The 25,941-nt window shown below is 40.0% G+C and overlaps 2 protein-coding genes across 3 annotated transcripts in view; one reads left to right on the forward strand and one right to left on the reverse strand.

Moving 5' to 3' along the window:
- The window catches only part of LOC130177060 (inactive dipeptidyl peptidase 10-like), a 135,341-nt gene extending 118,444 nt beyond the window's left edge, over positions 1-16,897 (forward strand). The window contains exons 11-26 of the mRNA XM_056388475.1: positions 1-124; positions 220-258; positions 1,905-2,012; positions 2,472-2,563; positions 2,649-2,696; positions 3,159-3,280; positions 4,129-4,176; positions 4,689-4,787; positions 7,291-7,360; positions 7,593-7,787; positions 8,554-8,608; positions 8,701-8,800; positions 9,110-9,168; positions 11,104-11,176; positions 12,767-12,840; positions 14,561-16,897. Of these exons, the coding sequence (XP_056244450.1) occupies positions 1-124; positions 220-258; positions 1,905-2,012; positions 2,472-2,563; positions 2,649-2,696; positions 3,159-3,280; positions 4,129-4,176; positions 4,689-4,787; positions 7,291-7,360; positions 7,593-7,787; positions 8,554-8,608; positions 8,701-8,800; positions 9,110-9,168; positions 11,104-11,176; positions 12,767-12,840; positions 14,561-14,698 (1,444 nt within the window). The 3' untranslated portion in view covers positions 14,699-16,897. The remainder of the gene's footprint in view (positions 125-219; positions 259-1,904; positions 2,013-2,471; positions 2,564-2,648; positions 2,697-3,158; positions 3,281-4,128; positions 4,177-4,688; positions 4,788-7,290; positions 7,361-7,592; positions 7,788-8,553; positions 8,609-8,700; positions 8,801-9,109; positions 9,169-11,103; positions 11,177-12,766; positions 12,841-14,560) is intronic.
- Positions 16,898-20,490: 3,593 nt separating this feature from the next.
- LOC130177519 (inactive dipeptidyl peptidase 10-like) overlaps positions 20,491-25,941 on the reverse strand; it is a 229,300-nt gene continuing 223,849 nt past the window's right edge. For both annotated transcript variants that reach the window (XM_056389356.1, XM_056389357.1), the window contains exons 22-26: positions 25,422-25,521; positions 24,969-25,027; positions 24,235-24,307; positions 23,847-23,920; positions 20,491-22,162 (exon numbers count right to left, since the gene is read on the reverse strand). In XM_056389356.1, coding sequence (XP_056245331.1) covers positions 22,025-22,162; positions 23,847-23,920; positions 24,235-24,307; positions 24,969-25,027; positions 25,422-25,521 — 444 coding nt within the window. In that variant the 3' untranslated portion in view covers positions 20,491-22,024. The remainder of the gene's footprint in view (positions 22,163-23,846; positions 23,921-24,234; positions 24,308-24,968; positions 25,028-25,421; positions 25,522-25,941) is intronic.

Consider the following 25,941-nt stretch of genomic DNA (forward strand, 5'->3'; position numbering starts at 1 on the left):
TGAGTACTACATCACCATGGTGAAATGGGTGACGGAGGTGAGGCTGAGTGTGCGCTGGGTGAACCGAGCTCAAAACATGTCCATTCTCTCACTGTGTGATGTCATCACAGGTGACTGCACAAAGGTAAAAAAAAAAAAAAGTTTATGTTGAAAACACCTAAAATCTCCAATAAACATACAGCAGTTTTTATGGATTGATTTCTGATCTGTTCCATTCAGAAACATGTGATGACATCAGAGAAGTGGCTTGATCGTCAGGTGAGCGTCTCACTCCGGAAGAGCTTCATTATTTTTGATGTGTCGATTTATTTTTTTAGGGAATCCTGATCATTTTGGCTGGAAATTAAATTATAGCCGAATCTAAAATAAAGGCCATATTGATAAACACCATAATCTACTACAGTTTGCATGATAAATTCAGCATTATGTATATTTCTACAGTGCTAATTCAGTCAGTACAACATTATCATCATACTTATCAATCTGCTGCTCCAAGTTAAGTCTGGCTGACACTGGATTTAGCCCGGAGTTGGTCGCCTTTGACTAATTTTAGATTCAAGTGAAATTGCAGCCAGATCAGCTGTCAGCTGGGAAGCTTGGCAGATTTGCAAACGACTTGTTTCTCCAGAGAATAAGGAAAAAGCCCAAAAAAATACGATGTTACACAATGGAATCAGCGAAAGCTGCAAAACACAATATAGCGTAACACCCAGTTCAACTGGTAGAATATGAATTTCAGCATTCAGTAGGATGCTGGACCGAATGCTAAGGTTTGACTGCTGGAGCAGGATGGATGATTGATGAGGGCAAGTCACCAGGCTTAGTTTGACAATATATGTTGTAATTATTGTCATCTCTAACCTGGTTATGTCACACTTGCACCCACAATAGAAGAAACAAACAAAATTATATCAATAGAGAAAAAGCCCAAAATACTTAAACCATGAAACAATACAACCCCGGGGGATTTGACTCAGTGTCTATAGTGTCATCCCACATCATTAAATTGGGTTTAGTGTTAAAATCTCTAGAATCAGCAAAGTTCACAGTCCATTCAACACATTTCCCATTCTCAGTCATCATCGCAGCCGTTTCTGCTACCTGGAGGAAGCCACCAGTGGCAGACACACTTCTTTCTGTCATAAATCAAACCTTTATTTCGCCGCAAAATTTCGGGGCTTGTGGCAGAAAGAATGACACAGTGAAAGCAATGTTGATAGGAAAAACCAATCTAAACACACACTGAGGGTGTAATTATTCTATAAACATTGCATTGTGCAATCAACATTTACATCATCATGATAAGTTAAAGCAAAAAAAAAAACAAAACGTCTATTGTCAAAATTCTAACATGAAAGGGACAAATGATGAGCTTTGAGCTGCTTTATATGTGCAACATCATGAAGAGAAGGAGAAAGTCAAAACAGCAGAGTAGTGTGTATGACATGTCTGTTGTACTGGTCGGATCGCTGCTGTTGGAACGTACATTATACTGAATATATCAGGAGAAAAAAAGCAAACATGGGTGAAGTTCTGAGTTTTGTTCTAACAGTAAACGACATCAACAACAACTGAAAACTGGATCTGAAAAGTAGAGGCTTCTTGATAAACTATGATACATTTTATTTGTAAAACAGGAGAAATGAATAATAAGGGATTGTTTACAGGACAGTGAAATATGAAATAGCAAATGATAGTTGGCCGCCAGTGCTAAAAACAGTCTGCCGGCCTTTTGAACTTAATTGAAAACTATTGGGCAAAATATGTTTTAGATGAGAAATGCCTCCAAAACCCATTTTTCCATTTAACCTTCCAACACAGTCAATGCTCATAACTTGTGGTGGAAGAATTTACGACAGTGTGAAAATGGCTTGGAAATGTTTGTTGTTTGTCTGGTTTCGCAGAACGAGGAGCCAGTATTTTCCAGAGATTGCACAACACTCTTCATCACTATGCCCTTAAAACACGGCGGCCGCGGGACATTCAACCATATCACCATGATCTCCAACCAAGTAAAACTATTACAAACTTTTAATCAAAGGAACAGATTCAGTTTGGTGCTTTCACTCTTTAAATGAAACGTCTTGTGTGTGTGTGTGTACTTTTTTCCTTTTTGTTCTCTTATCTGCCTACAGTAAGGCCCTTCCAATTATTCATACTGCTTATGTGATTCCATTTGGAAGTCTCATCATTTTAAATTATATCGTAACTCTATTCCCTGAAACACCAGAAAATTAAGAACACGTTCACTTGAATAAATTAAGGGGAGTGTTAGACGGTAGCTCCACTGGAGGCTCTGGGTTCTGTGCCAGATTAATTCAGTTTCTGTAGAGATAATAAGTGGAACAAAAGTGTTAGAATCAAAGTCAAGGCTAGGTGCAAAAAACTCAACACCCATGTAAGACCATGTCAGGTCATGTTAACATGACGTCTCTGCTCTGTTGTGATGTATTCGCTCTTGTGCTTCTCAGTCTGAGGGTCAAGAGGGCAGCATGCGCCACCTGACCTCAGGAAGCTGGGAAGTCTCTCAGATTCTGGCCTATGATGAGACCACCAACTCAGTGTAAGCATGAGTTACTCACACCATACAGTGCGATATATAGAACAATACCAACTCCATTATAACAAGTTAACTTTATGTTTTTCAGTTATTTCCTAAGCACAGAGGAAGGCTCAACGCAGCGGCAATTGTACAGGTACCATATCGATTTCAGTTCAATATAGAAGTAAGCCTAAAGAAAGCACCATCATTTATTAAAGGTCCATATAGTCTAAAAGTAGATGTCCATGTGTTCTTTGATTATAAAGCAGATCTAGGTTCTATTTCAATACTGTGAAAGCTAATGCAAAGCTAAACTAATCATGTTGATCAAACAGACATTGGAGTGGTATCAATCTCCACCGAAACAAAGAAGCATATTTCAAAGAATGAGTCACTATACTATAAAAGACCCCCCAAAAAAATATTTATAAAATGTCTTCAGAGTATTTTCAGTGTTATAATGTGCTATAGTGTTGATTAATTATTAATTTGACTTTCACTTTGGAACATTTTTCCTTCGTTTTGTCTCCTGCTTGCAGGTTAGAAACAAACGTTGCAAATCCTCTGTAATCGACCTCTGTTGCACCCTGACATCTTTGTTGCTCTCCTCAAACAGGGTCTCCACTGTGGATCCATTTCAGAAAGAATGCCTCACGTGCTCCCTCTTCAAATCAAAGTGCACCTACTACGACGCCATCCTCAGCCCTAACTACCAACATGTGCTTCTCAGCTGCAGAGGTAAAAGATGTCATTTGGTTTGACACTGCAGTAACTCCTAAATGTTGAAGAACCGCATGTGTTCGCAGCCTTTTTCACATTTCTGACTGACTGACTGACTGACTGGGTGATAAAGTTACCTTATTCGCTGGCTGACTGTTGGAGTTTCCCTATTGCTCTTTCAAAATGATCTGTCATGAATAATCAGTGTTGTTAACGTAGCTCCTTTTTTTGCAACAGATTTAACACATTTTTAGACAAACCTTAGCTACTTTCTGTTGAAGAGAGTCATCATTACTGTGCCATGAGGGCAAGGCCGGGCTTTCCCTCCACAAACACACCCTGTGCTCTTTATACTGAGAGCACAGCAGCTGATGTGAATGCTTCTAACGTTCTGTCTGAGTGATCATTTTACAAGTAAATATAGCATGCAGTCTTAATGGGCTGTGCTTCAGTCACTAGGTGTGTTTCTATTAATCTGCTTAATGCCCAATTTGAAATAGCAAACTTATAAATTAATGAATTAATGAAAGACATGAAGACTGCTGGAAATACATTTTCATGTTTAATTGTAATGATATCGCGAGAGGAGAAAACCCACTTCTATTCTCATAACATCGCTCAATGGAAACACGTATTCGTGTTTTGTCAACTTTTCTTAAAAATTGCTTCTAATTTGTCCGAAACTGCAATGGAAACATGGTTGTCGTTTCATACTTGTTCCAATGTTCCGATAACAGAAACAGAAAAATATGTAAATGAGGAGCTTTATTGGGATTTTGGCTGTGATGGCACGTGGTCCAGTCGTACACTAGGTTTTCACCTAGTCTTGTTTGTTGCTTTTCCTGACTGAGTTATTTTTCCCCCAGGTCCAGGAATACCCCAGTCTACTCTTCACAAACTAAATGATATGAACAGTAAGTATTGTGGCACTGGCAAACTTCAACCAATTTACTATTCAGACTCTTTCACTCAATTGCATCAGGTTTGTTTTTTTCATTATATTTGGGTAGAAGTTGGATTTTCTTTTTTTCAGTAAGTCTTCCTTCAGTGTCTGAAAAGTGCATTAAATCGATCAACTCACTTGAGTCACTAAAATCAACCGATGTTTACTCAGGACCGTAAAAAATGGACATGAAGGTGTAATTAAGATTAAGACGTTAAGTGCTTGAAACATTTACATCAGAGGCACTCAGCAGCGTAAGGGGACCCTGCGGTAGATAAACCATCATTTTCCTCCGCCACCATCGGGCTCGCTGATTAAGAGATAGTGATTAATCCTCTCTTATCATGTTACGTCATGTTTGACCTTGATTGGTAAAATTTCAAGATAACAGTTTCTTGATGCATGTGACCGTTTTGTGTTTGGTAATTTACACACAACTCTGAGATTGTTCTGAACTAAAGTAATTCTATTGTCTTCTAACAGAGCACAAGACGTTTGAAGGGAACACAGTATTAAAACATGTACTGATGAACAGGACGATACCCAAGTGGGAAAGACGAACTGTACAAATCAACAACCTTGGTATGACATTGCAGTCACCTCTACGTGCAGAATGTTGTAATATGGTTAGCGATGGTGATGTTTTTGTTCTCTAACTCATCCTTAAGTGTTATCTATATCATCATTACCTCAGTTATCGCCATATTTACAACAACCAACCTTGTTTTCAATGAAAGTTTAGAAACAAATGGACATGTTACAGTGAGTCATAATCAGTGGGTGGAGGAACCAATTTTAGGTTAAAATTCAGTTGTGTAACCTTTCACATACAGCATATATTCCATCCACACAACACTCCAGGTTGCCATAGACTCTTTCCAGAATTGGTAAATTTCACTTCATTGTATTATTAGCCTTTAGTGTTTTAGCGTCAGGTATATCTGACATGTTCCAGAACATCCTCTTCCAGGCCCCATATAGTATAAAGGCAGATGTCCATGTGTTGTTTGATTATAAAGCAGGTCTAGGTTCTGTATTAATACTGTGAAAGTTTCAAAGCGCTCAGCCTGTATTCAGAAACTGAGCCTTAAAATGTCAGGACTTCTGGAACCACTCTCAGCCATGCCCCCCAAGCCCCGCCCACCTGAACCCAACCTTGCAGGATTTGATCTCTGTGTTCACCTGAAATCGGCCCTTATTGGATCACTCAGAAAACAGTCAGTCAATCAAGAGAGGCTCAGAGCCTCCTCTCTTCTGATTGGCTCACACACCTGTTGTTACTAGAGCTCCAGAGAGAAGCCTGAGAGAGGAGATGTAAAACTACATTGAGATGGTTTTTGTTTCTTAAAACCACAAATATATCTTCTTATGGATCAACGGAAGTGTCAAATATGGGACCTTTAATTCTTTGTCATGCATACTTGGTTAGAAACAGTTAGGTGTAAATTGTACAGTATACGGCCAATGTAACTTCTTTCTTTATAATAATCTCCTACACACATTAGAGTAAGCGGGTTTCTCATTAAGACAGTTGTGATAATTTCCAATGTAATGATGTATGTGCCCGTGAACTGGACAAAATCAGATATGTAGATTCATGATAAACACAACTGAGTGAACAGGTGCAGAGCTTTTTGAGGTGATTATGAAACAGCCCTGGAATCCCAAATGCAATCGTATATAATTTTAATTAGAGTGGATGGCTTACCATATGGCTTCCTTTCCCTAATCTGTGTTCACTATTAGAGACAATGAGATACGTGTTTAAGGCCTTTTGTGTAGACACACAGTCAGATGGGAAACTTGTCACCAAAAGCTGAACACAAATGGAATCACAGGCTTATTTTTTTTCACATGAGCCACTGTTTTTATTTCGGGTTTATTTTGGCTGTTGAAGGGTTTTCATTGAACCTGTCAATTCATAATCATTCACAGGTCACAGTCCACATACAGTCGTGGTCAAAGGCAACTAGACATGGCAGCGTAGTGCAGTGTGACATTTTAACACTCATTTAAAAAGAATCATTTCTAAGTGATACGCTCACTTGTTCTGTGCTGACAGCGCAGCCCTGACATCTTTGATCTGCTGATACACACCAGTTAACACCTCCAACAATGATCACATGACTGGCTCTTCACCTCAACCGCTCTCACATATCACTGTGAATCACTCACACAGGTTTTTAAAGAAACTTCCAGACAGTAAGAGGCGTTGAGGGAAAACATTTGAGTCCAGGTTTCTTTGACTTTCTATTATAATAAACATGAAATTTAAAGAGATGTTGAAGTAATAGTTCTTATCTATCTAGTAACTTATCTATAGTAGTACTTATCTATAACCTGCAATAGATTCAGATTACCACACTGCCAGTCTAGAGAAGCAGTGGTGTTTAAGCCACTTTAAAAAAATCCTACAAAAAAAAATAACTAACATCAGTTGAAGTGCACACTTTATCTTGCTGTCAAACAGCCCTTTCCTTTGGATCTACAGTTTGTGAACCGTTGAACTACTGTATTACTACTCACAATCACAACTAAGGTGCGCAATGTATTGCTCTGCAGATCAGCTGTTTGAGTCAGATTTCAGTCAGTTCCAAAGGAAAGGCTGTTTGACAGCAAGATAAAGTGATGAAAACGTTCAAAATAAAAGCGTACACTTCAACTTTTTTCTGTGGGCATTTTTTTTAAAACTACATTTTTCTGCTGACCCCCGCCCGCAGCAGCACATCACTCAGCCTCTGTGGCGGTGCTCCTGCTGCTTCTTCAACATGGCAGCGCGCTGATCCGAATCTACTGCAGGTAATACACTGACCATAGATAAGTACCTCACTCAACCCCACGTCAAATAACCCCAACTATCACTTTAAACCTTAATGAAGCAAAACCATTCAAACTAATGACTCAAGAAAAGCAATTAGTTGTGTCACCTCTTCCATCTTTTTTCATGACTGATGAAGCCACTGTGTTGAGCTCTTCTTCCCCATTAAAATGCACTCTGAATGTTAAACTGTGAGTTTACGATGAAAGGTTAATTGCGGACGAATGAATCAAATCCTGAAGTTCTCTTGTTGATTTGTGTTTGCAGGACTTCCTCTAGAGTTGATTGTCCCCATAGATTTGGATGAAACAAAGGCGTACCCACTTTTATTGGTTCTGTATGTAATTTCATTTGCACATTGCACATTTTCAATTTGTAGAAGCATATCTTAATCTTACTTTTTAAAGACTTATATTCTAAAATTCTCATTTAATTTGAGAGATTACAATGTAAACAGAGAGTTAGTTCATTTATTAATCACAAAGCTCTAAAGAAACGCTCAGAAAATTAAGTTCATGTACCTTTGGCATCTTTGGCGACATTATTATTATTATTCGGCTCTTTCTCAGTGACAGCGCGCCTGGTGGTCAGGCAGTGAGCGACCGCTTCTCTCTCAGCTGGGACTCTGTCTTGGTGAGCTCAGACGGCGTCATCGTGGCTCGACTGGACGGTCGGGGCAGCGGCTTCCAGGGCCAGAGGATCCTGCACGAGGTTCATCAGAGACTGGGAAGTGTCGATGTCCAGGACCAAATCTCAGTTCTGCAGTAAGTGTTTTCGGCCTGAAAATGATCCAGTACTAGACCAGCCTAACAAATTGTGTATACAATAGCCTATTTTGTGAAGTTGCCCTAGCGCCAACCTCCGGGACTGAAAAAAGGAAGCCGAAAACTGCAGCTCCTCTTATGACCACTGGAGTCTGGCTCTAACAGTGAGTGAGTCTCCATAGACTCCCATGTTAAACCGTCCAGTTTATCCCAGCATCTAAGTCAGAATTTACTTACTGTTTTTCAGAAACAAGAATTATAAAGGATTTGACATTCAGTCTTTACATTAGACTAATTTCTGGGGTCAGCTTGTGGTAGCTCGCTGTAGTAGCAGAGATTCAGACTGAAAACAGTGCAGGGGGCTGTTGGTGGTGATGTGTTGATTAAGGTAACAGTAAGACAATGAAATGTAATCTAGTAAGTCCAGCTGGAGGATCAGAATAATATGTAAAGTCTCATCAGATGCTAAAACACTGACCACAAGTTTGCAGTATTCATAGACAGCATAAGGACAGTTGTCATGGTGATAACTACTTTATCTTTCCTTGCAACAATCACTTGGTAAAGTTGCAGTGAGTTGAGGTCTCAGGGCCACCGTAGATATGTGGGTATGGCGACTCTAGAGTCCCCTTTGTTCGAGCAGAGCTGAGTCATGAAAATAATTCAGCGAGTGACGTCTCTATTTACACGAGTTCTAGAAAAGTCATTTGATTTCTTTGTCAGCGTGAAAGAGTAACAGCTCGAATAATGCACTCTAATTTTTCAGGCACCTGGTGAGGCTGCCGTATATCGATGGCACCAGAGTTGGCGTTTATGGAAAGGTAACGTTACAGTAGCCTCTCTATCAAATAAATACATTTTGACTTAAAATTTAGACCGTTTCTTAAGCAGCAGGGATGTCTGTCTTCTCCAGGCGTACGGAGGCTTCCTGTCCTCGCTCCTGCTCCTTTCCCACAGCTCCATGTTCAAATGTGGCATCGCTGTGGCTCCTATAACAAACTGGAGACTCTATGGTAAGAATCATACAGTGATGGAATATCATACAGACTCACAATGTTAAAGTGATCTGAAGTTGTAGCTTATCCCAAGTGTACAAGTATTTAGCATTTGCTCATCAGTGACATATATTCGTTGTCAAATTTACAATATAAGACTTGTAATAGTCTTGGTCCATCTATTCATAGTGTTTAACAAACTTAAGAAGGCTAATAAACTGTATATTAATCATCAACTGGGAGTCTTTTCATGATTAAAATGTGTGTGAATTAAAACAGCAATGCTGTTCCTACTCACAATATTGTTTTCTTTGTATCTTTATAAAGGGTCAGCCTTCACTGAGAAATACTTTGGCTCTCCGGTGAAAGAGGATCACAAATACAAAGTACGACAGAATGTCAGTTGTGTCTTTGAAGGTTTTCTTAGACTCAATGTGAATGAAAACCGTCTGTATGTGTCTTTATATTAATTCAGCATTAACTGTTCGCACAGCTAGAATACATCCTCGTTCCTTTCTCTGTTTGAATTGAGAGCGATCAAAACTTAAAGCTCCATATTTTCCTCTTCTTCTGTGTTTTATTTGAAGTGTTGATCCACAAGAAGATATATTTGTGGTTTTAAGAACCAAAAATCTCAATGTAGTGTTACATCTCCTCTCTCAGGCTTCTCTCTGTAGCTCTAGTAACAACAGGTCGGTGAGCCAATCAGAAGAGAGGAGGCTCTGAGCCTCTCTCTGAAGTCCTGTAATATTGGCCAATGGGTCTGGGTGGGCGGGGCTGAGAGTGGTGACTGCTTTGTTGTGACATCACACAGTTCCAGAAGTCCTGACGGCTGGTTTTAAGGCTCAGTTTCTGAATACAGGCTGTGTGCATTTCTCTGTTACTGAGCGCTTTGATACTTTCACAATATTAATATAGAACCTGCTTTATAATCAAACAACACATGGACATCTAAAATATGGGAACTTTAACCAGTTTATCCTCCTGACCTTATGAACAATGCTGGGAAACGAAATAGACGTGTACACACTTGTATGTGTATGTATAACAGTTTCTTACGGCATTGAACATGTGAATGAGATACAGGGGCAAGGGTGAGTGTCCAAGCACGTCTGTTATTCTTTCATACAGAATAAGGAGCGTTGGCAACATGTGCAAAAAAGGCTGTATGAAGTGAAATCTTAACTGGAGAGAGCCGTGATAAATTTTGTCCTCTCAGCCATTCGTATTTCCCTCTGAAGCAGCTGTGCCAGTCACAGTGGGGCAGCTCCACCAGACAATAAGAGGTTATTACTGTCTGGACTGCGCTGAGTGGCTGGTTGAGTTTATGTTTAAGGAGAAATTGGGAGTCCAATCATGTCATTCCCCTATTAAAGCCAGTTTTGTTTTGCAACACACTGATCTGAATACATATTAACTGCTTTATGAAGTAGCTTACTGTTGTACAATAAAATAACACGTTTGTTAAAGCTATTTACATGAAATTGATGTGATACAGCAGTAGATTTGGGCCAATGTTCGATAATATCAAACATTACAATATTTTCCGCCATATGCAATGTTTTTCATAGTATCCAAAAAAAAGTTTAGGTTTTTTTTCACAGTTTTGAGTTTTGCACAGTCCAAATTGCAATTGTCTGGGCAATTACAAGGCATCATTGGAAAACTATTACCATGAAAATGATTCACACCTTTGATTAGCTTCTGGTGGAAAAAAGATGATTCTTACATACTATGTTGAAATTTAAAATGATAACTTCATTACACAAACCTGCAATTCTGTTGTAATGAACACTGATTTTCTCATCAAAAGAAAATGGCAATTTACAGTGAACAAGTATTTAGTCTGTACTTGTTGAAAGAAGCAACAAAATACAAGCTGACTAACTCAGCACCAGAAACACACTTAGTTCAGAGGCTTCTGCTCTCGGCCGACACTTTTCAGACCCAATTCCAAACAAAATACCCACAATTCACTTTGCACCTCTCCGTCCACCTTAGTGCGGTGTAAACTGCACTTACTGTACTTACTTCAGTCTAGGCCACAACTGACTGGACTTACCTTATAAATATGTATTATTTATATTATATTATTAAATATTTATTATTGTGGGACCTGATGCTGTTCAAAAATGTTATTTTCTTTTTCTAACCTAATTCTTTCTTCATTCTTACAAACATAAGATCACAAGCTCCTGAAGTGTAACTGCATTTAATTTCACTTCCTGATAATTAGCTTTAAATTAGACATCTAGATGATGATGAAACCGTTGCTGTTTCTGTGTGTGGAGGGTGATTTAACTGTTTACTGTCTCCAACAGATTTCCACTCTGCTCAGTAACATCACAGCACTGAGTCCACTGAACTTCCTTATTATCCATGGCACAGCAGATGGTGAGTATATGTAGGTGTATCATAGGGTTTATAGCCAGGCTAACCATTAACAACTCCAGTCATGATCTTTTCATCTTGAGCCTGGTGTGAAATCTTATTTTGTGACATTTAATGCTTGTTTTTGTCCCACACCTTTAAATGAAAACTATATTTAATATACAGCGGGTCCAAAAGTCTGAGACTACATTGAAAATCTGATGTTTTCATGTAAATCTGGAAATAATCAGAAAGTTTGAGGATTCAGAAACATTTAAAAACACTGTTATAAAATGAAGAAATATTTCAGATTCTGCTCCGTTTCTAGGTCAGCAATAAAATTACAGTGTTCAGCTTTTATAAATAAGACTGCACTTCGAGGTTCCCAGCACATCATTCCTCACTAAGTAATATTGTGATGGTTGTATTCAAAGCCAGATCATGCAGACCATAAGTCATCAAACCATCAGAACATCAGTACATCAAGCTGAGTTCCCTGAGAGATAGAAAAGCATCTTCACCACAGATACAGAATGTGATCTGTAAGACTGCAATCAGCAAAAGTCCTGTCAAAAGCAGACTGTTTAGTATTGGTCTCAGAAGATGGGTTGCAAGTTTCTAAACCAAGGCCAAACACTCCGGGTGGGGTAAGAAATACCAGCATTTCACAGTGGATGGATTCACTGATGAATCCAAGTTTGAGATGTATGGCAGTAACAGAAGGATGTATGTGAGGAGACGGACAGGAGATAGAATCAATCCCACAGTTTAACATGGTGGTGGGAATATTCATGGAGTTGGACACCTGCACTGAATTGACTCCACCCTGACCAATGAGGAATGCCACTCCAGTCTTCAGAGACATTCTACACCCTCTGGTTTACATCTATGTGGAGAAGGATTCATACTGCAACAGGATCGTGACCCCAAACGCACCCCAAAGCTTTATTAGAACTACTTCAAGACCACAGAAAACCAAGGAGTCCTGACTGTCATGGACTCTCCTCCATCGTCACCTGACCTCAACCTCGTTGAACATTTATAGGGACACATTAAAAGACTGAGCAAGCAGAGCAGTCTGTGACACCAGGAGAAGCTCTGTGGAATATTGGCACATCTTGTTGGGATAAAATGGGTCATCAAGTTTTGTGAATGCTATCATTAAAGCAAGAAGGGGACAAACCAAATACCAAGATATTCTGCACTCCTTCCTGGCTGAAGAAATATTAGGATTTTTCCTTGGAACTGACACTAAACATATCGAACATAATACAGTTAACTGTCAATGAAACACTGCAGAATCCTGTATTTTCCTTCCCCACTTAGCCACTGTGTTGGACTTTCAGCAAACTTAGAAAGTACATTGCACAATACACAATAACTGTCCTCAGCTTTCTGTGCATTGATTGGTTAAATGTGGTATAATGGTGGTAAAACGTATACTATTGTATTCAGAATGAAGAAGTAAGTTGTTGCTGAGTTTCTTTTTTTCTGGGAATGTTTTGGTACAGGAATTAATTGTCATTAAATTCCCAACTGTGGGAGAGTAATGGACTGAGTATCTGTTGTATCAGGCCTTTGATGAATCCATTTTAATTATCTCTTCTCTTTCAGCCACTGTTCATTTCCAACATTCTGCTGAGTTGGTCAAACTGCTGTCTGCGTCCAATGTTAACTACACTCTCCAGGTGACTGCTGCCGTTTCGTCTTAGTTACAATTCAATTCACTTCCCCAACAAGAGGAGACCTTGATTTTGTATTTATAGCTCAAACAGACAGCGTTCTAAATGGAACTAAAGGTTCCCAGCTAAGAGTTTCCTCAAAAGACCTTTTCACAAAACTGCTGACAGCAACTATGACTAAAAAAGAGAGCTCCTGAGCTAAGAAGAGGGGCAGGGTTGACCCAGTTGCTATAGATGATGTCATGTTCCATGAAAGAGCTGACTCAGAGGTCTACAGTGATTGGCTGGCAGCGAGGGGACCAGTTTCCAGATGGACTGTTGAATCTGTGAAAGTCTTTCTGGTTTGATGGAAAATTCTGCTAAAACATGATATTCTAAGCTCTTTGTCTTTCTACAGTAGCTAAGGAACCTTATTGGGCTAATTCGGTTAAGTAGGTCTCAGGACTCCTCTGAACTCCTCTAGCTTCACACTGATGTTACGCGTTAGGAGTCTTCAAGTTAGGATTGACACACCCCTTATTTTCAGGAGTTCTCATTGTTTTTCCACTCATGATCAGTTAGTAACTAGATTGAGTCTATTTTTCTCAACTTTTTGTGAATACTTTCCTTGTTGTCATCAAATCCCATGAAAAGACCAAAACCAACAATGAATGCATCCCAGTGAAAAGGACTGTGTGTATCAGAGCCTAATATAGACCCATCAAAAACTATTACAAACACCTCAGTGAGTCACATTGTTGCACTGTTCCTTCATTAGCATGAGGACATGCTCTGTTGTTTCTTTGATTCAAACTTCCATACAGTGTCCAGCCAACTCCTCCTCCAACCTCAACCATACAGGTCGTTCGCTTTCTCTGATACGATCCCCGAGTGTCTCCTGAAACAGAGCTCCTATGACAGCGGGCGTACCAGACCTTGGTTGTCAGGTTACTATAATAAACGCGACAACTGTACCGACAGTGGCATACCAGACCTTCATTGCCATGGTTACAACAATACACAGTCATGACTTGGTTAGGTTTAGGAAAAGATTGTGGTAAGTACTTCCTTAAGATTACACAATCATTGTTGTCATGGTTACAGTAATAACAACATAGTTAACTTTGTCGAATGGTCATGGATTAAAGAAACAACATAAACTGCTACTTTTACATGGGAATTGAACACCAGCCATCCACCACAGCCTCCTCCTGACGTGGACTTCGTCTCTCTTTATACTACGTCACCACACTTTTTCCTTTACTCCTGTCATCATGACTATGACCACTAGATGTCGCCTAGCAACAAAACATAACTATGGGTCATAATAACCTGCTGCACAGACGACCAATGGGCTCATGTTTTTACAGGACAGTCTCGCCCATCCATTGTAAACACTCACTAGCATATCTGTGACTGAAAACAGTCCTCAACAAATACACATTTTCTTCCTGTTTGAGTAACATCTACTAAAAGTTACAGTCTGTTTTAGGAAATGAGAACATTTAGGAACGTTTGTATCCCTTAAAGAGCTTGGAGCTCAGAGCTACACACAGGACAGGATGTCAGAAAATACTGAGAGATGGAATCAATTATTGGTTTTGGTCATTTAATGGACAGTTGAAAAAATATAAAATATCACCAGCCTTTTCCTTTTAACTGGGATTTTATTTTGTGACTTGTGACTCTGAGGCCTCTAAAAGGGTCAAACCAGTAACAATCTGTTTCCTGTTTTCCCGCCACCCAGATTTTCCCAGATGAAGGACACAACATTGTTTCTGTCAAGAGCCGACACTACATGCTAAACTCAGTGCTCACCTTCTTCAGGCACTGCTTTAAGGAGGACGAGGTCTTTGTCCCGCAGACATCTGAGGAAGATGACTAGCCCATAGAAGCTCCTGACGGGGAGGAGAGACAGTTTTATGAGGAGTAACTGCTGTGATGAGCCAGCTATGAGAGCGCTGCTATCTGTGAAAGCACTTCCAACAGCATCACTGAAAACCTTCTGACCCACAGTGTGGACGATCAGTAGCATTATATTTGGATTACAGGGTCATGCAGATGAAATTATGTAATGGAAGTTGCTGTAATATAATGCTTCAGATTCTACTTATTGTTTGTAAGATTTGTATCAGAGTGCAAATGTCAGGGTATCAAAGAAACTTGTATTTTTCGAGTATAGTTTTTGCTGACTACTTCTAATCTACTGTGACTATTTCTATGTACTGCAAACAAAACTTTACTTATTATTAATATTCGAGAGATCATATCACAAAACAGTTGCAGGTGCCTTTACCTCATTACAGTCGTCATTATTTTCTAACCTTAGAGCCAACACAGGTCACAGACTCACCATAGTATCTGATTAGATAATGAAGATTGAATACTGTGCAGCCCTGAGGATCACCAGAGCGTCTGCACCTTCACCAGTGGTCCACCGACTCCTCAGCTTGCCCGACTAAATAAAAAACAATAACCATATGGTGGTTTTAACCACATTCAGGGAAGGAGAACCGTTATGTGAAGCTTTAGCCGTTTTTGGACTGGATTTATGTCTCAAGGGGAGGTGGGGTGATTTTCACATCACCTGCCGTCTGGAGCATATGTGTGTTTTTCTCTGAATTTGCTGGTTCCCCTTGTTGCGGTCCCATGTTCTGTATTTTCCTTTTTCATCAGCTCAGTGTGAAAATGTTTTTTCTATAGTCTGACAGCCTGAAACATCCTTACGCCAATATATAGACCTGTATGATGATAGAAAAAACTTAAACCCTCAAACAGGCTGTTGTAATGTCACATACAGATAGGTACAGGTATTCTTTATACCATATATTTTGGCAACCTTAAAACTATGCTGAATTAGCTCTTAGCAGTTCTTAGTTGCAACGTCACCATGGATGTACAAACAACTCTCACTGGATGACTTTGATACTGCAGAAAAAGTAAAAACCTGATGGCAAGTTCTGAAGCATCTTTTTCCATTGATTGTTAAATGGATCACAGAAATCAGAGGTAATGATAATGATATGATCGGGAAGTGTGAGTCCCAATGAATGATATCAATATTTGAGTCTCCAATCACAGGCCGCATCCTTTGAAGGCTGCATTTAAAGACCCATTTCAAAGGTTGCTTTAAGATCGACCAAAGAAATGAATCCTTCCTTTCTCGGGCAATGAAGAATCCAATGGGTGGATTTTTCATAGCCCAACCTATCCCAAGATTCATTGCGTGCCAGTGATAAATCACTTTTCAAAAAGAGAATAAGGCAGACTCCATTGTAACAGCAGCTGAGGATAAATAGGAAATCCTCTGCAGACCACACCATTTCATTTTGGTTCTGCCTTCATGGTCTATGCCGTCTTCAGAGGCCACAACTTTGTCCTCCAAAGGATGCGGCCACTGAATTGGGACACACTTAGAACTCCAAGAAGAACTGATGTGATTTTTGTCTCAGATTCACTGCATGCAGCATCTTTGTCATGTCATTCCCGTTGGGCTTTCAATTTGTTGTTGTTGTGTCTTGTTCTTCCTTTGTCTTTTTGTGATTTAGATTTTTAGCTGTATCATTGCAGTTACCTTATTTGGGCTTACTTAAGTAACACACATGCTGGATTTACTAAAATGTGTCATATTATAGAATATTGGATTTTATAGGCATCAGAAAAAGGTATTATAAAATTTTCAGATGTCTTTTATCTATACTTTGAAGAGACTACATCTATAACTATTATATAATAGCCTACAAAATTCATGTTAAATCCTCTTAAAGATGAATCCATTCTTTGCAATTTGTTCTTTTGAGTGTTTATGACCAGCTGGACATGTCAAATGTGTCATTTAATATCCCAAAATGTGAAAAGGGGTTTCAAATAGGGAACAAAATGGAGAAACCTAACTTGTAATAATACACCTGTTATACCACACATCATCATATCTTTCCTCGAATAACAGCAAACTGACCACAGATCATTCTCTGACCATGATCCTGTGCCGCTTACACTTCTGCACTTGCTTGATTCTGACAAAACTGCATGGTGTTTGTAAAGTTGGGATAATTTATAAGCTGAAATAAATGGTTAAACTAGACAGTCTCTCTCTTCTGTGTTGCATTGTTTGATGTGTAAAGGAGGCAGCAATAAAATGAAGAGTTGACTGCAGCCATGGCTGATAGGACGGACCAGTCTGCTGAAGCTGCACCAGTACGAGGCTCAGAGGTAGCAGCAGTGATGGATGTTATCTCAAAGTTGTTTTCGCATGGAAGCTGTTTCATATCTGCTGCGACTTTTTTGATCCAATGAAGCGCTGAGGGAATTCCCAAACATATAAGAGGTAACTGGAATATGCTTATTCGCTCTCTTTCAGAGAGTGAAGTGATGTCTGTTTAGAAAAAAATCCATGTTTGGTACAATGAAATCGAACCTGGCAGCCTCACTGTGAAAACAGGATTTAAGAACGCTGCAACAGTCACTGCGCCTGACAGTTATTTGCTAAAAGTAGTTCCAGCACCTCCCTCCCTCTGCAACCCCAAATTAGCCATTTTACATTCTGCGTCTGCACAAGTTTAACAAAACAGGTTGCAATGAAGTGCGTTTCCGCTGGTTACAGGGGCTCTCATTCTGCTCGAGGTGTAATGAAGCCTCCTCCTCCTCCAAACACTGCTGTGTCTGACTCAACAGCTCTGCATTAAGCCGCGGTAGAGTAGCACCAAATATCTGGTTTCAACATTATATCTTGAACCTAAACTGTTACTCTCAGCTTAATAAACAACATGGCAGATGGATTGTTTTGGTCCCTGAGTTTGGAGACGCTGGAAGCAGAGGGACATATGAATGCAGGAAAGACATATGGAAAATGTTGAATCAATCCTGCTGGGATGTGCAGAGGCGCAAACCAGTTCTTGGGTCCCCCAAGAGCAAAAAGGGTTCCCTGAACGCCCCTTATGTTTGTACATTTTGCAGTGACAACTATAAACACCCGTAAAGCTCCCATAAAGACACTATACAGTGCACTGCTACTGATGGGTGCTGAAGCTAGTGTCCACCTATTGCCTGCGTGTGAGTCGTTTAGGGGACACCTGTAAATTGAAGCTTTGCCAATAGTCTGCAAGTGAGGCGTTTAGGGGACTTCTGCAAATTGAAGTATCTGCATGTGAGGTGGTTAGGTGACATCTGTAAATTGTAAGTGGGGGTGTTGGGGGGGGGGGGGGGGGTGTCTTGCATGGTGCCACCAAGAGTCTAGGATCACCACTGGGGAAAGCTGAGTACACCTGTGATACTTGAAATAATTCATTCAAAAAAACGACATCACATATCGAGATCTAACATTCAGCTTCAGCTTGATTCAGTCTTTATATATTTACCAGAATAAATTGTTCCCTAATCAGAAAGGGATGTTTCAGGTTCTTATATAGAGCTAACACAATGACTGCTGCTCTTTGTTGTTGATATATTACATTGATATATACAGGAAAAGAACAAACCTATGTGCTGCAACCCATTTTCCAACACAGCAGTTTTTACTGCGTGGAATGATTCCTGGTTAATAACAACATTAGCCCATATAATCTCATCAGGAATTGGCAACTTTAACATCTGGCCAAGGAACAGTATTTGAAAAGTTGACTTCTGGCTCGCATCAGCACATTTACACTGATGTGCAGTGTCGTGTAGCGTAGTGGTCTAAGCAGGCGACCCATGTGTAGAGGCTACAGTCCTCGCTGCAGTTGGCCCCGGTTCGAGTCCTCTCTCTGCCTCCCCATTTCCTGTCTCTCTACTGTACTATCAAATAAATGCATAAAAAAGCCCAAACAATATACTTAAAAAAAAAAAAAATTGATACATAAATAAATCAGCTAAAGGATAATTTCACATATCTTAAAACAACAGTAAAGTGCCTGGATGTGTTAACACTGAAACAGGTTCCGCTGTAATCATTCCTCCAGTCATTCTGCCATTACAAACTGTAAATCCACCATATGGCTAAGGGACAAATGGTATAGTTACCATCTGTCCCTTGGCATCCCTAGGCCTATTTAAAATTCTTAGTAGCCATAGCCCATTCCTGTAGATGCCACATTTCTTTGTCTCTATGACAATGTTGGATATATCACCTCATTATGTCATGTATTAAGTCCCATGTTTGTTTATGATATGCTTTTTTTTTCTCATGTTTTGTTCTGCTTCTATTTCTATCTCAGATTCTTGTATAGAAGTTGTTGTGTGTCACATTTAAGTGGAGCACACTGCCAATCATCTCACTGCAGGTTGTACAAGACGGTGTACTGCATGTTCCTGATGTGGATTTTGTTTTATTCTCTAAACACTCAACAAAAACCTGCTGTGGAATGAAAATATATCAGAGTGTGGATGTGAGGCTCATCTGTGCTGATGAGAAACACCAAAACGTATTCTGCTACTTCACATCCTGCAGATTAAAGACTTTCTGTCCCTCAGCACAGTAAACATCTGCTTGGCCATTCAGGCCAGTGAGTGTGGGCACAGATGAATGCACACAGGCACACAATATTTAGGCAGAGATCGCTCTAAACAAGCAAATCTTTCTGCTAAATCATTAATGTAGGTGTCCCAAGGCCATGAGAGACCAGCTTCTCTCTTAATGTGACTACTGATGATAAAAACAAATGAAACATTAAAGGTCCATATAGTCTAAAGGCAGATGTCCATGTGTAGTTTGATTATAGATCAGGTTTAGGTTCTGTATTAATACTGTGAAAGTATCAAAGCCTCAGTCCACAGAGAAATGCACACAGCCTGTATTCAGAAACTGAGCCTTAAAACCAGCCGTCAGGACTTCTGGAACTTTGTGATGTCACAACAAAGCAGTCACCGCCTTCAGCCATGCCCCAAGCCCCACCCACCTGGACCCACCATCCAACCTTGCAGGATTTGGGCTGTTTTTTTTTTTTTTGCTTAGGAAGGTTCCTAACTGAGTGAAATGAGCTGAAGCAATGAGCTGGAGCAATGATAGGAGCTGGTCAAGTTCTCTAAAAAATAAGGAGCTTCAGTCCTTCCGATCTTATAGGCCTTTAGCAAAAGGAAACATTGGACCTTCCTTTATGAAAGGAAGGAGAAAATGCTGTCCCACAATTCCTTACCACTGCAACATCACTAGAGGACCTTTTAAAGCGACGCACCACTGTAGTTTCACCTCGGCAGACCCACGTAAATGTAGAAACAACAGAGCAGCTGTTTGACACGATCCAGAACTGATGGAAATCACCGACCTGTTACTAGAGCTCCAGAGAGAAGCCTGAGAGAGGAGGTGTAAAACTACACTGAGATGGCTTTTGGTTCTTAAAACCACAAATATATCTCCTTATGGATCAAGACTTCAAACTTCAAAGGTGTAAAATATGGGACCAGTGTTCAGATGAGGAACTCGGGGGGTAAGAGTTACAATTTATTTCCCATATTCATGCCTGGAGGAATCTCGTTCTATGATTTTAGACACCCCTACAGTGGACCGTACCATTTCTTAACCTTGACACCTGCACTATAACTGGGTTCCCTTTCACCCAGGAGAAAAGGTTGACTCTCCTGGTTGTCATTGTATAATTTGCACTCTGGTTCAGCTGACTGGATCATTCATCAATCCTGCAAACAAACACAATGTATTTGATTTTCTGTTGTAGCATGCACCTTACACATCAGTATAACTCATTGTTTTTCATAGTTTTGATTTATTTATTTATAATCATCACTAGAGGACAATCACAATAATCCCAAAACCTCAACCCTGCCCTTTCCCTTTTTTTAAAACAGCAAAAAGAACAAGAAGAAGCTTTACAAAATCCATCCTAAGAAGAAAATCAACAGCTGAAAGGAAAAAACAGAAAAGAACGGAAAAAAACATACAAGACATCGAGGTCAAATCAATCCATCCCCATAGACTAAACTTTCTATGAGATCTGACATCTCAAAAATATATTTATGTACACACTCTGCTGTATTGTACTGTACAAAATGTGGCAACACTTGACACATTCCCTGTAGACATGCAAACACCTTACTGACACTGTAAAATTGTCCATCTTAGTACACCCATTTTCATTTATTATCACTTTTAATGTTTGTGTTTTTGTTCTTGAAGTAAGAGTGTCCAAAACCTCAGGAACTGTCTCTTGAATTCAATAAAAATCTGACTTCTGACAGATTTCATCTCTTGATTTACCAAAACCAGGTTAATGGCATATTAAGATGGAGAACTTTTGCAGTGTGGCCTGAAACTGAAATAACTGTATGGCCGATATCCATCATCTTCATATTGGATCCATAATGTATTTATGACCATATAACCGACGTAGTGTTGTAACTGTTTCAGATACTAAACTGACTGCGATGCTGTGTCTCGAGGACCTGAGTTGACATAGGTTGACACATGACACTGCAAATGGATGACTACCGACGTCAGCAGGTAATATTACGGTATGTTGAACCTCATAAGGCATTGTACATGTCTACACAAGACCCCTGTACAATAAAGTGTGACCCATAAAGACTGTTTCCATTCAGGGTGGGCGATGGCAGAGGGTTTCAGCAGGAAATTGCACTTATTCAGGGGTCGGCTTGGTTGTGGTGGACTCGTGTGACTAAAAGTTTTTCGTAGATGACTGGAGCATTTCCTTGTGCAACAATACAACAACCAAAGGAGAGGTGAGATCAGAAGTATTGTACATCTGTGTTCTTTTCTTCCCAAGTGTTACCACAAAGTAGACTAACATGGCAAAAATGAGTGTAGGAGGAGGGAAGAGAGGAGGAGGGGGGAGAAAAAAGAACCATGCACTTGGTTAAGTGTGGATGACTGCAGCCCAGAGAGCCTGCACAAGATGGAAGCAGTCTTCCGTGTGCTTTGCCGAGAAACGGAGCGTCCCGAAACTGAAATGACTTTATGCTAGAGGGCTGTTCCCGCCTCAAGTCCCGGCAATGCAAGTGTCACTGTCGTGTCCGTCAGTAATCTTTTCAACACATTTATACACAGTCACACACTGGAGTGCTCTCTCTCTCTCTCTCACACACACACACACTTACACACATACACAAGCGCGCACACACACATACACACTTAAGAGCATTAGAAGCTCTAACCCAGTGTCCATGTCTGGCTAAACACTTGGTCCAAATGCGAAAAGCCTTGACGGATTTTAGCAAAATTATCTTAAGCTCTGCCGAAGGTCTAACCCTCAAAGCCTCCCGCCTATTCCTCCTCCTCCTCTTCGTCATCGGGCAGCGGTAGTAACTCCTCCTTCAGACACTCCCTGTAGAAGCTGGTCAGTGTGGCGTAGAGGTGCTGGCGACTCTGCCGGGACAGGAAGTGACCCTCATCTGGGTAGATCTGGTGAGTAAATGGTAAAGAAATACCCACAGGGTTAGCAATTAATGTACATTCATGCAGTTCGTTTATTCGAGTCAAACCAAAAAAAAACATGGTATTTCGATTTTTTCATTTTAAACCAAAAACAAGAAAAAAAAGCAAGAACGTTAAATTGAAAGAAACAATGGTGTTTGCAGGAATGAAAAAGGTAGTCAGATGGCACAGAAAGTTAAACAGTCTGTAGACCCTACTAAAGAGGCTAATAATGCATATAATAGCTACATCATATGAAGGTATGGTTCATTTGCTAATATGATAATGATCAATACCACTTTGGCGAATTGTTTTCCTATGTAAAGTATGGCTTAGAACTGATGAATTGAGGTTGTAATGTGGACTATAACCAACAACGAGCAATAGCTATAGAAAGTGAACATTAGCTTGAACATTTAGTAGAATATTAACTTATTTGGTGAAAGGGTGAACAATAATTTTGTAAAACATGGGGACCTCTGCTGGTCACTTTAGACAATACTATCTGGGAGCGACTACACAATGTATTTCCACATATTAATTAATTAGACTATTAATTTGCACTACACAAGTAATAATACATCACACAAAACCCACAAAACATCACAAGATATTTGCCTCAGGAGTTGGTATAGACCAAAACAGAGCTAAAAGTAGAGTGAATACCAGGGAGAGAGACTCTAAATTAATGCTAATTTTTTCTTCATATTAGCCACATGTATAACTAAAATGTATGCTAACAAGTTCACTGTAACAGCTTTATAAGGTGATAAGAAAAACAGAATATACTGTAATACTGCGTTGGCGTCCTGGTTATTTAGTGCAGTGGTTCTCAATCTTTTTCACATCAAGGAACCGTGAACTGACACAAATTAGACCACAGGACTCTGGGACAAAAAATGATTAGATGGGGGATTAGATTTCTGCTTTTAGATGTTTTATTACAGAAAGTGTTTGAACCCCATGATCAAAATAACCACACATTCTGTCATTGTGTTACTTATGGACGGACCCACAGGAAACTCCTCAAGGAGCCTTTGAGAACCACTGGTTTAGTGCTTTACATGCATAAAATGTAATTCCACATTTCCTGTACTAGAGGTAAATCTAAATGTATTATAAATGACAAATTCTCTCTCTCACAAATCAAAGTCAATCTGTTTCTCTTCAACAAAATAACAAGACACAAGTCATTTACTTGTTCTAATGTGACCAATTTTGTACATTTTTCTCTTTTTTAAAAGAAAGAACCTTAGGGATTAAAAATGTGTCACGTTCAGGGGCATGTTTGCTTAGAAAACGAGCGCGTCGGGTTGTCACATGTCTGAAGACGAAGATGATTCCACACTTCAAGATACGTGCAAATGAATTTACAAACTCTACATCCCCGTTCCTCTGCATACTTTCATTACTCTAGCTGTTATAGGAACGCACATAAACTTAGTTTGGCAACTCTCCACTCCTTATAGTAGGGTCAAAACAAAATATAATTATGATAAAATGGTAATAATAAATAGACATAATACATACAGAGTAAAGAATAAATAGTCTTATAAAGACTTTAAACACAATTGCGCATAATAATCGTATTGCACTGGAGGACGTGTACATTTGCATCCCTGTTTTAACACATGCAGTAGAAAGACTTTGTTGTTGTGTCTGCGATACACACCTGCATGGAGTAGTTTGCTCCAACTTTCACAAGGTTCTTGACGAGCTCAGCAGTATGCTGGAAGTGGATGTTGGCTGGGAGCAAAAGAAACAAAACATGTCAGCAAGATTCAGCCTGAATCCAAACCGGGGGGGGGGGGAAAAGAAAAAGGCAATCAGATTGTGGCAGGATGGAAATACCTCAACAAAATTCGACATGCATGGTTCATCAGCGAATGTTTTCCTCCGGAAATCCCAGCATCAATTTAGATAACCCACTTTTCTTTTTTATCTTTTGATTAAAAACCATTTGCCTCATTACCTTCCAGGATTGCGTGCTTCTTTGTGCTCAGCGGCGATGCACGGCAGATACAGTATTTTGATTTTTATCACAATTTATTTTCTCTTACCATCTGCTGTGCCGTGCACCAGCATCAGTGTCTGCTCTCTAAGAGCTTGAACGTTCTGCAGCACGCTGGAAAACTGCGAGGAAATCAGAAATAGCAGGAGATTGATAGATAGAACTGGCGCTGTGGAAAGCAATACAAAGATACCACATCTGATCAAATGCACAGCACTGTCATAATTTTACATTATATCCTGATTGCATGCACACGAAGACAGTCGTTTAATCCAATTTCAGATTCCCGAGCGATAAAGTGTCTCCCACTGACATGATTTTCTGTGCTTGTACAAAATGTGAAGAAAAGAGATGTAAAATGCAGGAAATGCAAAGCAGCAGTAAACTGAGAGGAGAGAATGTGCTTCCTCACTTCCTCTTCCTTATTACTGTGGAAAACACCTCTGATAGCTAAACATCTTGTCTGCGCGGGAGGCCTGAGAGAGCCAGGCAACTCCTTTTGCAGCAGCTTATAAAAAAAATAAAAATAAAAAACCTCCTGCATGTGATCTGACACACTAGAGCACACAGTTACCAAAGAGAGAAGAGTGACAAAATCTTACAGGGCATGAAAAAAACAAAAAAACAAAACAACAAAACAAAAAAAAACCCGCCTCGCCGCCTCCGACTTTGATAGCGGCGACGTTCGGTAACCGTGGGAGTTTAAACTGTAGGTGTGTCAGTGATGTTGCGCTTTCAAAGCTCAGCGGCAAAAACAAGCGCGGGGAGGCGGTAAACACGCACCTGATATCTGCTGTCATCCCGTAATGGCATGCCGAGGTATCTCTCCGAGAACGCTGACGCTGTGCAAATGAGAAGTGATACATTCTTTAACAGTGGCGACAGGAGACGGCGCTTCAGCTGCAGTTAAGTACCTAAACAAAGTGGAGTTGTTGTCATCTTGAGCCCCGGATGAAATGCTCTTAGTGAGGAGGAAATAAAACCTTGTGTAGGTGAGAGAGTCCTCTGTGGCGTCTTGGGATTGTAAAGGGTGTTGTTCTGTATAAGAACCTGATTCACCTCACTTTCTGTCACACCAAAATACCACCTTTAGTTATTCTCGCTGCCTCCACACAAACACTGCATCAACTCTCGTATTTAAATGTACTTATCTTTGACAGGCAAGACATCTTTGCGTTTGTGTGATTTGAGATCCACATGTAAATTCAACACGGTGCAGAGGGAACGTGTACTCACCGTAGAGTTTCCAGTCTGTCACTGGTGACATCGCACATGCACATTTGAAGAGGCTGTCAGTCGCTTTGAGCATCATTAATGTTATGTAGGCTCCATAACCCTGAGCAAACACACATAAACATTTATGTCATTTTAATTAGTAACTCTGTGAAAGTATAAAAATGACATTCAATCATTCACTGGAAATGTGACAAAATAATCACTTGACACATTTCCCAGTGTTTTATTTCAAGTGTTGATCTATAAGAAGATATATTTGTGGTTTTAAGAACCAGAAATCATCTCAGTGTAGTTTTACATCTCCTGTCTAAGGCTTCTCTCTGGAGCTCTAGTAACAACAGGTCAGTGTTGATATCAAGAGAGGCTCAGAGCCTCCTCTCTTCTGATTGGCTGACTGTTTTCTGAGTGATCTAATGCTCCAGGTAAACACCTGCAAAGGTTGGATGGTGGGTCCAGGTGGGCGGGGCTTGGGGCATGGTTGACAGTGTTGACTGTTTTGTTGTGACATCACAAAGTTCCA

The sequence above is a fragment of the Seriola aureovittata genome, chromosome 11 (genome assembly GCF_021018895.1).
Source record: "Seriola aureovittata isolate HTS-2021-v1 ecotype China chromosome 11, ASM2101889v1, whole genome shotgun sequence".
Taxonomy (NCBI): domain Eukaryota; kingdom Metazoa; phylum Chordata; class Actinopteri; order Carangiformes; family Carangidae; genus Seriola; species Seriola aureovittata.